This window comes from Gorilla gorilla, chromosome 12, assembly GCF_029281585.2.
Source record: "Gorilla gorilla gorilla isolate KB3781 chromosome 12, NHGRI_mGorGor1-v2.1_pri, whole genome shotgun sequence".
NCBI classification, from domain to species: Eukaryota; Metazoa; Chordata; class Mammalia; order Primates; family Hominidae; genus Gorilla; species Gorilla gorilla.
In genome coordinates this window covers 54,784,179-54,797,681 of record NC_073236.2, presented here as the reverse complement: position 1 = coordinate 54,797,681, position 13,503 = coordinate 54,784,179, and the positions used below count along the sequence as shown (strand labels likewise).

At 41.2% G+C, this 13,503-nt stretch overlaps 1 protein-coding gene across 1 annotated transcript in view; it reads left to right on the top strand.

Annotated features, from left to right (window-relative positions):
• Positions 1-13,503, top strand: part of KCMF1 (potassium channel modulatory factor 1) — an 83,009-nt gene that overhangs the window by 50,995 nt on the left and 18,511 nt on the right. The window contains exons 2-3 of the mRNA XM_055378197.2: positions 4,617-4,784; positions 11,776-11,915. Coding sequence (XP_055234172.2) covers positions 4,617-4,784; positions 11,776-11,915 — 308 coding nt within the window. The remainder of the gene's footprint in view (positions 1-4,616; positions 4,785-11,775; positions 11,916-13,503) is intronic.

Sequence of the window (13,503 nt, the reverse complement as noted above, 5' to 3'; positions counted from 1 at the left end):
TCTGTGCATATTGAACTGTTGAGCCTTTGAATCTGAATAGCCTTTTTTTTTTTTTTTTTTTTTTTTTTTGAGACGGAGTCTCGCACTTTCTTGCCCAGGCTGGAGTGCAGTGGCGTGATCTCAGCCCACTGCAAGCTCCGCCTCCTGGGTTCACGCCATTCTCCTGCCTCAGCTTCCTGAGTAGCTGGGACTATAGGCGCCCGCCACCACGCCCGGCTAATTTTTTTTTGTATTTTTAGTAGAGACGGGATTTCACCGTGTTAGCCAGGATGGTGTCGATCTCCTGACCTTGTGATCCGCCCGCCTCGGCCTCCCAAAGTGCTGGGATTACAGGCGTAAGCCACCGCGCCCAGCCCCTGAATAGCCTTTTTAAAATTCAGTTACAAAAACTGCCGTCAACATTCTTCCACATTCTCTAGGTGCACACAGACAAAAGATTCCCCCTGGGAATTTATTTTAAGAGTGAAATTACGGTATCATAGGAGGTATATGTGTTTAACTTGACTAAAAATATGAACAAATTTTTCAAAGTGGTTGTGCTGATTTACACTCCTACCAGCAGGGTATAAGCACTTCTGCTGCCCTTTATCTTCACTAACACTCGATATCATGAAACTTGTAGTTTCTTACCGGTTTGGTAAATGTAAAATGCTAGCTCACGGATGTTAATCATGCACTTCTTTGATGACTAATGAGATTGAGCATCTTTTCATATGTTTACTGGCCATTTATGTTTGTTGTTCTTTGAGTGCCCTTTGACAGGTTTCTCCATTTTTCTACTAAGCATTCATCATTTACTTACTGATATGTAAGAGTTCATAATGCATTCTGAATACCAAACTTTTGTCTGTCATGTATGTTGTACATATCGCCAGTTTCTGAACCTTATATTTTCAATCAATGTAGGCTGTGAAAAGACGAAGAAAAAGGCCGAGCGTGGTGGCTCACGCCTGTTGTAATTCCAGCACTTTGGGAGGCCCAGGTGGGCAGATCACCTGGAGTTTGAGACCAGCCTGGCCAACGTGGTGAAACCCCGTCTCTACTAAAAATACAAAAATTAGCCGGGCATGGTGCCAGGCGCCTATGATCCCAACTCCTTGGGAGGCTGAGGCAGGAGAATTGCTTGAACCCAGGAGGCGGAGGTTGCAGTGAGCCAAGATCTCGCCATTGCACTCCAGCCCCGGCGACAGAGTGAGACTCCATCTCGAAAAAATAAAACAAAAACAAAAGACGAAGAAAAAGTCTTAACGTAGTTGGACTTATCTCTTACTTTTTGATTTGGAGAGTGAGAGAGAGAGAGAGAGAGTGTGTGTGTGTGTGTGTGTGTGTGTGTGTGTGTGTGTGTGTGTGTGTGTGTGTGTGTGTGAAAGAGAAAGATTTAAGAAATTGTTTTCTACTTTAGACTCATAAAAGTATTCTATATTGTCTTCTAGAGATATTTTTCATTGTTCTTTTGAATCTGTCTTTAAACCATGTGGAATTGATTTTTTGTGTGTATAGGATATGGGGAGAGATCCAATTCTGTTTTCTCCACGTGCAGATAATCACCTGTTCAGCACCATTTGTTGTCCATTCCCTTCTTTTCTCAGTGCTCTTTAGTGACCTTGCTGTGGTAAAACAGATTTCAACATCTGTTTCTGGGCTTTCCATTCTATTCCATGGGCCAGTTTGTCTCTACCCTGGTGCCATTCCATCTTATTATAGTTATTATAGGTTTATTATTTGTTATGGTATTACTTATTATTTATTAGTTTAGCTCTTGATATATAAAACAAGTCCCTCTATCTCGTTTTTCTTGGGAGCATCTTGACTCTCCTTGGCCCTTTTTGTAACTTGCATCAACATTTGAGTCAGCTTACCATGCCCCACAGAAAAATTCTTTTTAAATTTTGGTTATTAATTGTATTGAATCCACAAATCTGTTGACATTTTATTATGAACCTTCCAGTCCATGAAGTTGGTATTTGTATTTTTTAAAGTCCTTTAGTGTCTTTGAATACATTTTTTACTAATTTGCTTCATAAAGGGCTGCCTATCTCTGGTTAGATTTATTCAGAGGCACTTTTTAAAAATGCTGTTGCAAATGGCGTATTTTTTTATTGCAGTAAAATATACATAGCATAAAATTTATTTTAACCCCTTTTAGGTGTACAGTTCAGTAGCATTAAGTATATTCACATTCTTGGAACCATCACCACTGTCCATCTCCAGAATTCTTCCATTATCCCAAACTTGAAAACTCTCTACCCACTAAACCGTAACTCCCCGTTCTCTCTTTCCTCAAGCTTCTGGCAACCACTGTTCTACTTTCCTTCTCTTTGAATTTGGCACATCTCGATGGAATCACAAATGACATTTTTTTTGGTTTTTTGAGATAGGAGTCCCGCTCTGTCACCCAGGCTGGAGTGCAGTGGCGCAATCTCAGCTCACTGCAACCTCTGCCTCCTGGGTTCAAGTGATTCTCTTCCCTCAGCCACCCGAGTAGCTGAGATTACAGGCACACACCACCATACCTCACTAATTTTTTTGTAATAAATGACATATTTTTAATAATATTTTTTCTGTCTGTTTTGCAGTGAAGAAATACAATCAGTACTTTATTTAGGAGGTCTCTATCTAACAGCTTTGCTTACGACTTCTAATAACTTAGCTGTATTTGGGTTTTCAGCATAAACAAGCATATCACATGTGAATAAAACTATGAAACCCACCTACAGAATTTTAAATTTTAACTTTTTTTAAAAATATTTTTTAAAGACAGAATCTCACTCTGTCGCCTAGGCTGGAGTGCAGTGGCATGATCTTGGATCACTGCAACCTCCGTCTCCTGAGTTCAAGCCATTCTTCTGCTTCAGCCTCCCAAGTAGCTGAGATTACAGGCGCCCACCACCACGCCTTGCTAATTTTTGTATTTTTAGTAGAGATGGGGTTTCACCAGGTTGGCCAGGGTGGTCTTGAACTCCTGACCTCAGGTGATCCGCCCACCTCAGTCTCCCAGAGTGCTGAGATTACAGGCTCACGTGAGCCACTGCGCCTGGCATATTTTAACTTTTTTTTTTTTAAACAAATAGAAATGAGATCTCTCTATGTTGCCTTGGCTGGTCTTGAACTCCTGGCCTCAAGCAGCCCTCTTGTCTTAGCCTCCCAAAGTGTTGGGATTACAGGTGTGAGCTATGGCACCCAGCCCTGTTCAAGCTTCTTTCTTTCCTTTATTATTATTATTATTTTATTTTATTTTATTTTTTTTTTCCAGACAGGGTCTTGTTCTGTTCCCAAGCTGGAGTGCAGTAGTTTGATCATGGTCACTGCAGCTTCGAGCTCCTGGGCTCAAGCATTCCTCCCACCTCAACCTGCCAAGTAGCTAGGGCTACAGGCACAGGCCACAATGCCCAGCTAATTTTTAAATTTTTTTGTAGACAGGATCTCTCTATGTTACCCAGGCTGGTCTTGAACTCCTGGCCTCAAGCCATGCCCCTGCCTCGCCTTGCCAAAGTGCTTGGGATTATAGGTGTTAGCCACCACACCCAGTTATTTCTTTTAACAGGTCAAGAATTATTTGATGTCCAATTCTGATATGAACTCATGACTGATTCTGCTGCTCCTGCTAGTTCTTTCTGATGGTGCTTTGTTTTTTTGTGTGTATTTTGTGGTTTAAATTATGAACTTATTCTTTGGATGTTTATATATGCCAGATGCTTGGTATCAATTCTAATTTAAGACCACTTAAAATTCTTGACGCAAGGTCTTTGGAACCATTTGATAGAATTTGGGCTATAAACCCATGAGGACTGGTTTGTGGTTATGGCTTTTTGTGTTATTTTGTGCCCCTAGGGCAGGGGGCTTTCACTGGGGTAATTTTTGTAATCCCCTAGGGAGGATTTCTAGCCTACCCATGCATTGAGAGTATATTAGGGTCTTGGTTTTATGAGGAATCTTCTGTTAATTATCCCACCTTCACTAGGCCTTTGTCCAGTAATGCTGTGGAACTTAAGCTTAGATTTTTACCTGCTTGGGCAAATACCCTCATGGTGAAAAGCCTTCTTTAGTGCTTCCAGTCACCAGTTCCTCTTCATCTTGGTTTTTACCTTCTTGCTGGCTTATCAAGGCTTTTTTTTTTTTTTTGAGACAAAGCCTCACTCTGTTGCGAGGCTGGAGTGCAGTGGCGCGATCTCAGCTCACTGCAACCCTACCTCCTGGGTTTAAGCAATTCTCGTGCCTCAGCCTCCCAAGTAGTTGGGATTACAGGTGCCAGCCACCACGCCCAGCTAATTTTTGCATTTTTAGTAGAGACGGGGTTTCAACATGTTGACCAGGCTGGTCTTGGACTACTGACCTCAAGTGATCCACCCGCCTCGACCCCTGCAAAGTGCTCAGATTACAGGCGTGAGCCACTGCACCCAGCCTGTATCAGTCATTTTAAATTATTTTCATGTGGAGTATAAATCAGAGTAATGAATCCAGCACATGGCTAAAAATTCCTGTATCATTTTACTAAGTCATTTCTAGTCATTTTGGAAAGGATATACGGGGTTAAATGAGCACCTGAAACATTCATAAAAATGAAATCAAGAGTGGCCTTTACAACTGGTAACTAAAGATATTTCTTTTTTTTATAGGTGTCAGCTGTGATGCATGTTTAAAAGGAAATTTTCGAGGTCGCAGATATAAGTGTTTAATTTGCTACGATTACGATCTTTGTGCATCTTGTTATGAAAGTGGTGCAACAACGACAAGGCATACAACTGACCACCCAATGCAGTGCATATTAACAAGGGTAGATTTTGGTAAGTAATTAAAAATTTAATGAATTACATCATTTAGAATTTTATGTACGTTGAAGAAGTAAAGGTAAAGTGTTCTAAAACTCCCCAGCAGCATACCATGAGCCCCAAATTCATTAAACATGAAATAAATCTTACTTTTTTTTGAGATGGAGTTTCGCTCTTGTTGCCCAGGCTGGAGTGCAATGGCGCGATCTTGGCTCACTGCAACCTCCACCTCCCTGGTTCAAGCAATTCCCCTGCCTCAGCCACCGGAGTAGCTGGGATTACAGGTGCACACCACCACGCCTGGCTAATTTTTTTGTATTTTTAGTAGAGACAGGGTTTCACCACGTTGGCCAGACTGGTCTCGAACTCCTGACCTCAGTCAGTCCGCCCGACTCAGCCGCCCAAAGTGCTGGGATTACAGGCGTGAGCCACTGTGCCTGGCTTTTTTTTTTTTTTTTTTTTTTTTTGAGGAGTCTTACCCTGTAGCCTAGGCTGGAGTGCAATGTCGTGATCTCAGCTCGCTGCAACCTCCACCCCCCAGGTTCAAGCGATTCTCCTGCCTCAGCCTCCCAAGGAGCTGGGATTACAGGCGTGCACCACCATGCCCGGCTGATTTTTTGTATCTTTAGTAGAGATAGGGTTTCACCATGTTAACCAGGCTGGTCTTGAACTCCTAACCTAATGATCCACCTGCCTCGGCCTCCAAAGTGCTGGGATTACAGGCGTAAGCCACCGCGCCCGGCCTTACTTTTTACACACTAAGTAATTCTGTCTGTTCATCTTAATCATAGTTTACTTGTTTAAAAAAACCATTCAGAAATATACACAACTGACAAGGAATGAAATAGAAGAGTGCTTCAGTAAAGAAGAAATATGCTCTGTCTTTTGTTCGTGCTATTAACACACAAATAATAGCTTTATTTTATTTTATTTTTTATTTTTTTAAGACAGAGTCTCACTCTGTCGCCCACGCTGGAATGCAGTGGCCGGATTTCAGCTCACTGCAACATCTGCCTTCTGGCTTCAAGCAATTCTCGTGCCTCAGCCTCTTGAGTAGCTGAGACTACAGGTGTGTGCCACCTTGCCCAGCTAATTTTTTTGTATTTTTAGTAGAGATGAAGTTTCACCATGTTGGCCAGGCTGGTCTTGAACTCTTGACCTCAAGTTATCCACCTGCCTTGGCCTCCCAAAGTGCTGCGATTACAGACGTGAGCCACCATGCCCAGCAATAGTAGCTTTTGTAGTGACCAGAAAACAGATTGTTGGCTGGGTATGGTGGCTCACGCCTGTAATCCCAGCCCTTTGGGAGGCTTAAGATGGTCAGATCACTTGAGCCCAGGAGTTTGAGATGAGCCTGGGCAACATGGCAAAAACCCTGTCTCTGCATCCACCCCCGAAAAATACAATAAATTAGCTGGATGTGGTGGTGCACATGCATCTGTAGCCCTAGCTACTTGGGAGGCTGAGATGGGAGGATCACTTGAGCCCAGGAGGTCGAGTCTGCAGTGAACCCTGATTGTGCCACTACATTCCAGCCTGGCCAACAAAGCAAGACGCTATCTCAAAAAAAAAAAAAAAAAAAAGCAGATTGTTTCTACAGTTGATTAGAAGACATTGTAAGAAAATATATAAATGTTTCATGCTATAATTTCTTTTTTTTTTTTTTTGAGACAGTTTTACTCTTGTCGCCTAGGCTGGAGTGCAATGGCGCCATCTCAGCTCACTGCAACCTCCACCTCCTGGGTTCAAGCGATTCTCCTGCCTCAGCCTCCCGAATAGCTGGGATTACAGGTGCCCGCCACCATGCCCAGAAATTTTTTTTTGTATTTTTAGTAGAGACAGGGTTTCACCATGTTGGCCAGGCTGGTCTTGAACTCCTAATCTTAGGTGATCCACTTGCGGGCCTCCCAGAGTGCTGAGATTACAGACATGAGCCACCACGCCTGGCTTCGTGCTATAATTTCTTACCTAGCCCACACTTTTTGTCCTTTTTATTTCAGCCATCCTAGTAGGTGTAAAGTAGTATCTCAGGTGGTTTTGATTTATATTTCTCTGAAATATAAATTATGTTGAACATCTTTTCTTGTGCTTATGGGCCATTTGTATATCTACTTTGAAGAAATACCTAGATCCTTTGCCCATTTTTTAATTGGATAATATGTCTTTGTTATTGAATTGTAATAGTTTTTTATTCCGTATATAAGTTTTTTTATCTGACAGATGATTTGCAAAAATTTTCTCCCATTCTGTGGGTTGTGTTTTCACTTTTCACAGTTTCACGACTGTGGGTCGTGTGCTTTGAAGCACAAAACTTCTAATTCTGATAATGTCCCGTTTATGTATTTTTTCATTTGTTGTGCATTTGATGCTGTATCTAGAAAATCACTGCCTAATTCAAAGTCACGAAGATTTAAACTTGTGTGTTCTTCTAAGAGTTTTATAGTTTTAGCTCTTACATTTAGATATTTGACCCATTTAGAATTAATTTTTATATATGGAATGAGGTAAAGGGCCAACTTTATTCTTTTGCATGTGAATATTCAGTTGTCCCAGTATCTTTTGTTGGAAAGACTGTTCTTTACCCAATGCATTGTCTTGGCACTCTTGTTAAAAATAGGTTGACTATAAATGAGGGTTTATTTCTAGACTCTCAGTCTATTCACATTGATCTATATGCCTGGTGTTTTTGTTTGTTTTTTGACACAGAGTCTCACTCTCACCCAGGCTGGAGTGCAGTGGTGCGATCTTGGCTCACTGCAGCCTCCGCTTCCCAGGCTCAAGCAATCCTCCACCCTCAGCCTTCCAAGTAATTGGAATCACAGGTGGAAGCCACCACGCCTAGCTGATTTTTAAATTTTTCGTGGAGATGGGGTTTTTCCACGTTGCCCAAACTGGTATCAAACTCCTGAGCTCAAAGTGATCTGCCTGCCTCAGCCTCCCAAAGTGCTGAGATTGCAGGCGTGAGCCACCGTGCCAAGCCTACATGTCTGTCTTTATGCCAGTACTACACTGTCTTGATTTCTGTAGCTTCATAGTAAGCTTTGAAATCAAGAAGAGTGAGTCTTCCAACTTTGTTCTTTTTCAAGATTATTTTGGGTATTCTGTGTCTGTTTCATTTCTGTATTTTAGATTCAGCTTGTCAGTTTCTGCAAAGAAGCCAACTAGGATTTTGAATGGAATTATGTCGAATCTGTAGATTAGTTTGGAGAGTATTGCCATCTTAATAATATTAAATCTGCTGATCCATGAACATGGGATATGCTTCCATTTTTGTAGGTCTTTAATTTCTTTTGACAAACTTTTGTAGTTATTACAGTATGAGTTTTGCACTTCCATTGAATTTATTCCTAAGAATAGATGGTCCCCAGTTTATGATGGTTCAGCTTATGATTTTTTTATGTTATAGTGGTACAAAAGCAATATATGTTCAGTAGAAACAGAACTTTAAGGACATGCAACCATGCTGTTTTTCATTTTCAGTGCGGTCTTCAATAAATTACATAAAATAGGCTTTGTTTTAGGTGATTTTGCCCAACTGTAGGCTTACGTAAGTGTTCTGAACACGTTTAATGTAGACTAGGCTAAGCTATGATGTTTGGTAGGTTAGGTGTATTAAGTGCATTTTCAACTTAAAATAGGTTTATCAAGTTTATTAGGATATAACCCCCATTGTAAGTCAAGGAGCATCTGTATTCTTTTTACTGTCTTAAATGGAATTTTTATCTTACTTATTTATCTATCTATTTTGAAAGGTTCTCACTGTCACCTAGGCTGGAGTGCAGTGGTGCCATCATGGCTCATTGCAGTCTCAATCTCAGGCTCAAGTGATCTTCCCATCTCAGCCTTCCGAGTAGCCCGGACCACATGCACATGCCACCACAGCTGACTGAATTTTTAATTTTTTTGTAGAGGTGAAGTCTTGTTACATTGTAAAGGCTTGTCTCAAACTCCTGGGCTCAAGTGGTCCCCGCCTCCACCTCCAAAAGCGCTGGGATTATAGGCATGAGCCACCATGCTCGGCTGTTTTTTAAATTTTATTTTTGAATTGTTCATTGCAACCATATAGACAAACAATTGATTTTTTTTTCATATAGATCTCATAACCTACAGTGTTACTGAACTTGTTTATTCATTCCAAGAGTTGTTTGTTTGTTTGTTGGTTGGTTGGTTTTCTTTGAGATGGAGTCTCCCTCTCTTGCCCAGGCTGGAGTGCAGTGGTGCAGTCTCGGCTCACTGCAACTTCCGCCTCCTGGCTTCAAGCGATTCTCCTGCCTCAGCCTCCCAAGTAGCTGAGATCACAGGCATGCACCACGATGTCTGGCTAATTTTTTTATTTTTATTTTTATTTTATTTTATTTTATTTTATTTATTTTGAGACAGAGTTTCGCTCTTGTCACCCAGGCTGGAGTGCAATGGTGCGATCTCGGCTCACTGCAACCTCTGCCTTCCGGGTTCAAGTGATTCTCCTGCCTCAGCCTCCTGAGTAGCTGAGACTACAGGCGTGCACCACCACGCCCAGCTAATTTTTGTATTTTTAGTAGAGACGGGGTTTCACCATGTTGGCCAGGCTAGTCTCGAGCTCCTGACCTTAGGTGATCCGCCCACCTTGGTCTCCCAGAGTGCTGGGATTACAGATGTGAGCCACCACGCCCAGCCTAATTTTTGTATTTTTAGTAGAGATGGGGTTTTCCTAGAGTTGGCCAGGCTGGTCTTGAACTCCTGACCTCAAGTGATTCACCCACTTCGCTCTCCCTCTCAAAGTGCTAGGATTATAGGCGTGAGCCACCTCGCCCGGCGCCAAGAGTTTTTTAGTGGATTCCTTAAGTCTTTCTGTACGCAAGGTCATGTCATCTGCAAATAAAAATCATTTTACTTCTTCCTTTCTGTCTGGATGCCTTTCATTTACTCTGGATAGATCCTCCAGTAAAATACTAAATAGGAGTGGCAAGAGTGGACACACTTGTCTTGTTCTGATCTTAGGGGAAAGCATCCAGTCTTTCACCAGTAAATGATGTTTGCTCAGTTTTTGGTAGATGCCCTTTATCAGATGAGGAAGTTCTGTTCTTTTTAATATATTTATCCCCAGCTACTCCAAATCCACCTGACAAGTCTTGTGCACCTAATAAATGGTCAATATATACATAATACATAAAACATTTATGATCATTTAAATCTCCCTAAAAATGAATATGAACAAATCTATCACGTACTGAACACTTCCTTCCATTTTCTTTTCTCACAAAAGCTCTCTTAAATTTGGTGTTTGTTTTATGCTAAATAATTAAATAATTCTTTGTAGTGGCGTAACACACAATATACTTTAATTTTATTTTATGTTTCTGTCTCTCTGTTTTATCTTAGTATAAGAAAATCCTTGAAATTAGATAATTTCTAAAGGAAAGGGGTCTATTTAGCTCACAATTCTTGAGGCTAAAGGGGCCAAGATTGTTCAGCTTCATCTGGTCGATTTCAGGTGAGGGCCTCAGCTGTGTCATAACATGGCAGAGAAGCAGATGGGGAAGTGGGCATGTGTAAAGAGACCAAACAGTTGTAAGTGATAGACAGCCTCACTTTAAAACAACTCACTCTCAAGGGAGCTAATTCAGTCCTGAGAGAGCGAGAATTCACTCCTGAGAAAGGTGTTAATACCTCTTAACAACCCTATCACCTCCTAAAGACACCACCTTCCAACACCACCACATTGGAGATGAAGCCACAGCATGAGCTTTGGTGGGGACAAACCATATTCAAACCATAGCAATTACCTACTGGAAAAAAAAGACTTATTCCTTCAGATACACTTACAAGGTGAACAAATTATTCCCACAGACTAACTGGTTAGTTTTCCAGTAACCCAGTTGGGCAAAATATTTTGTGACAGGCCAGGCATGGTGGCTCATGCCTGTAGTCCCAGCACTTTGGGAGGCTGAGGTGGGAGGATGACTTGAGCCTAGGAGTTCAAAACCAGCCTAGGCAACATGGTGGGACCCCATCTTTCCAAAAAAAAAAAAAAATTTTTTTTTAATTAGCCGGATGTGATGGCACACACCTGTAGTTCAGTTATGTTGGAGGCTGAGGCAGGAGGATCATTTGAGCCCAGATACTGAGTCTGCAGTGATCTGTGATCATGCCACTGTGCTCCAGCCTGTGCGACAGAGTAAGACCTTGTCTCAAAAAAAATTTCTTAATGTTGTTGGTAGTGTCTTAAGTTAGCATTTACAAAAAAATGAATGTTCAGGGTCCTTCCTGCTCTAAAAGCAGCGTGTTCTATAGACAACTAGCTACATCTGGGAGTTCTCATATTGATCATGGTTGTCTGTTCTTTCCCTCTGAGCACATTTGTCCTTGTTACATGGTAGACCCTGCTGATTTTTACTGTCAGTGTCAGTGTTGCCCTAGTATATACAGATAAGGAAAAAATAAATTACAATAAAATTAGAGCCAGATGTGAAATGACCAATGTTTCAAATAAATGAAGGAGGATGGAGTTGTTTGTCTCGTTCTCTCTTAAGGCTATATATGTAGTAGCTATCTGGGGAAGGAATTTTGGAGGAATAACATGGAGTCCTCATGGGAATAAGGATATTACAAATGTAAACAGGTACCTAAGCACTCCTTGATCACGTGAGGTTGTTGAATATTTTAGGCACACTTTCTTTTGGAGTGCAGTGGCATGATCTCGGCTCACTGCAACCTCTGCCTTCCAAGTTCAAGCGATTCTTCTGGCTCAGCCTCCGGAGCAGCTGAGATTACAGGCATCTGCCACCATGCCTGGCTAATTTTTGTATTTTTAGTAGACACGAGGTTTTACCATGTTCACCAGGCTGGTCTTGAACTCCTGACCTCAAGTGATCCACCCGCCTTGTCCTCCCAACGTGCTGGGATTGCAGGCATGAACCATTGCTCCTGGCCCACACTTTCTTTTTTACATTATTGTATCGTACGATTACATTTTCATATGTTTAAAAACTAATATTCCTCAATGCAATTCTACCTTATTTTTCAGATTTATACTATGGTGGGGAAGCTTTCTCTGTAGAGCAGCCACAGTCTTTTACTTGTCCCTATTGTGGAAAAATGGGCTATACGGAGACATCTCTTCAAGAACATGTTACTTCTGAACATGCAGAAACATCAACAGAAGTGGTAAGTGAAGCAGCAACCTTATGACTAAAATGATGTTGTAAAGTATATTATTTCTAACATTAATAAAGCTAGGTCACTGTCATCTGCTTCCTGCTCAGTGTAATGATACCGTTTGCATAGTTATTAAAATCATCTTTTAACAACAAATTTTATACATCATGGGAGGCTGCATTTTTGCAAAATAATACCTCTTACTGTCCACACTGGGTTTCTTAACCTGTAGCTAAACCCACAGCATGGAGTCTTGACCAAATTCAGGAGCCCTTTATTCAATGCATTGTGAAAGGTTAAAAGGATGGCAACCTGCAGTGCATCTCTTGTATAGTATCCTTGCTATCTGCTTAACTTTTCTTCTACAAGGAGCTTCACAAGGAAATTTAAAAACCTTTGGTAGTATCATAATAATCCATTGTCACATCTCATTGTAGCATATCGCTGATCTTACCTGGTTTTCATCAGATCACATCTCTTGCTTCCTAGGTCAAGCTCTGGGGTCCCTAGAAGTTCTTCCTATCCTGATCTTTCCAGTGGCTAAAGGCCATGGACCCAGAATAATACACAAAGAAAGTCTTACCTTGAAAGCTTGTTGGATTTTTTACTTGACATCTGAGTCAGCATGCATCCACCTTCAAGAAATGATAAAGTACACCTAAGAGTCTCTCCCCCACCTCTTTACCATTGATAATAATAGGTAAAGTGAAGGCTTTATATGGAACTATAGATACTGAATTGGGAGAATTTTGGCACAGTAATTGCATATTGCATCAACTAATAAGCCCCTAAATGTACTCAAAACAAATTAATTGAAACCCAGAGAAATAAAGTAGCATGCTCAAGGACATAACAGCTTAGTAAGGGGCAGGGGTAGGGGCAGGTGTTTGGACTCAGCTAGAGTCCCTCTGGGTTCCAGAGTCTCTACTTAACTCTGCTACAGCTATGCATATAATATAGGGTTACTTTTATTCCCACTGACACTGCTAGTTTGATGTTTGAAGTTGTTATAACATGTATAGTTCAAACAGTAGGTAAATTTATTTTTTATAGATATCAAGCCAAATTTTACTGTCTTAACAGCTCAGAAATGCTCTGATCTTTTACCTAGGAGAGCCTCAGACTACTGTTGTCACATTTTATTACTATTCTTAGTTTATTCTTTTTATTCTGTAAAGTGACTTTGCTTCCTTTTGGTACAGTCCTACATAACAGTATGAAGAATCCTGACTCAGTTGCATCTCCATGCTGGTTGATGTAGAAAACTTGCAGTCATTTTTCTTTGATTTAATTTCTGTTAAGTTTGGGTCCTTTACCTAAATACCATAACACAAACATGGAGTTCTTATTGTAAATTAGGCATCCTTAAAATCATTATCAGACTGCACAGTGACTCATGCCTGTAATCCCAACACTGGGAGGCTGAGGTGAGAGCATTGCTTGAGCCCAGAAGTTTGAGATTGGCCTGGACAACAAAGTGGGGCCTTGTCTCCACAAAATTTAAAAATTAGCTGGACGTGGTGGCACATATCTGTGGTCCCAGCTACTTGGGAAGTTGAGGTGGGAGAATTGCTTGAGCTCAGGAGGTTGAGGCTGC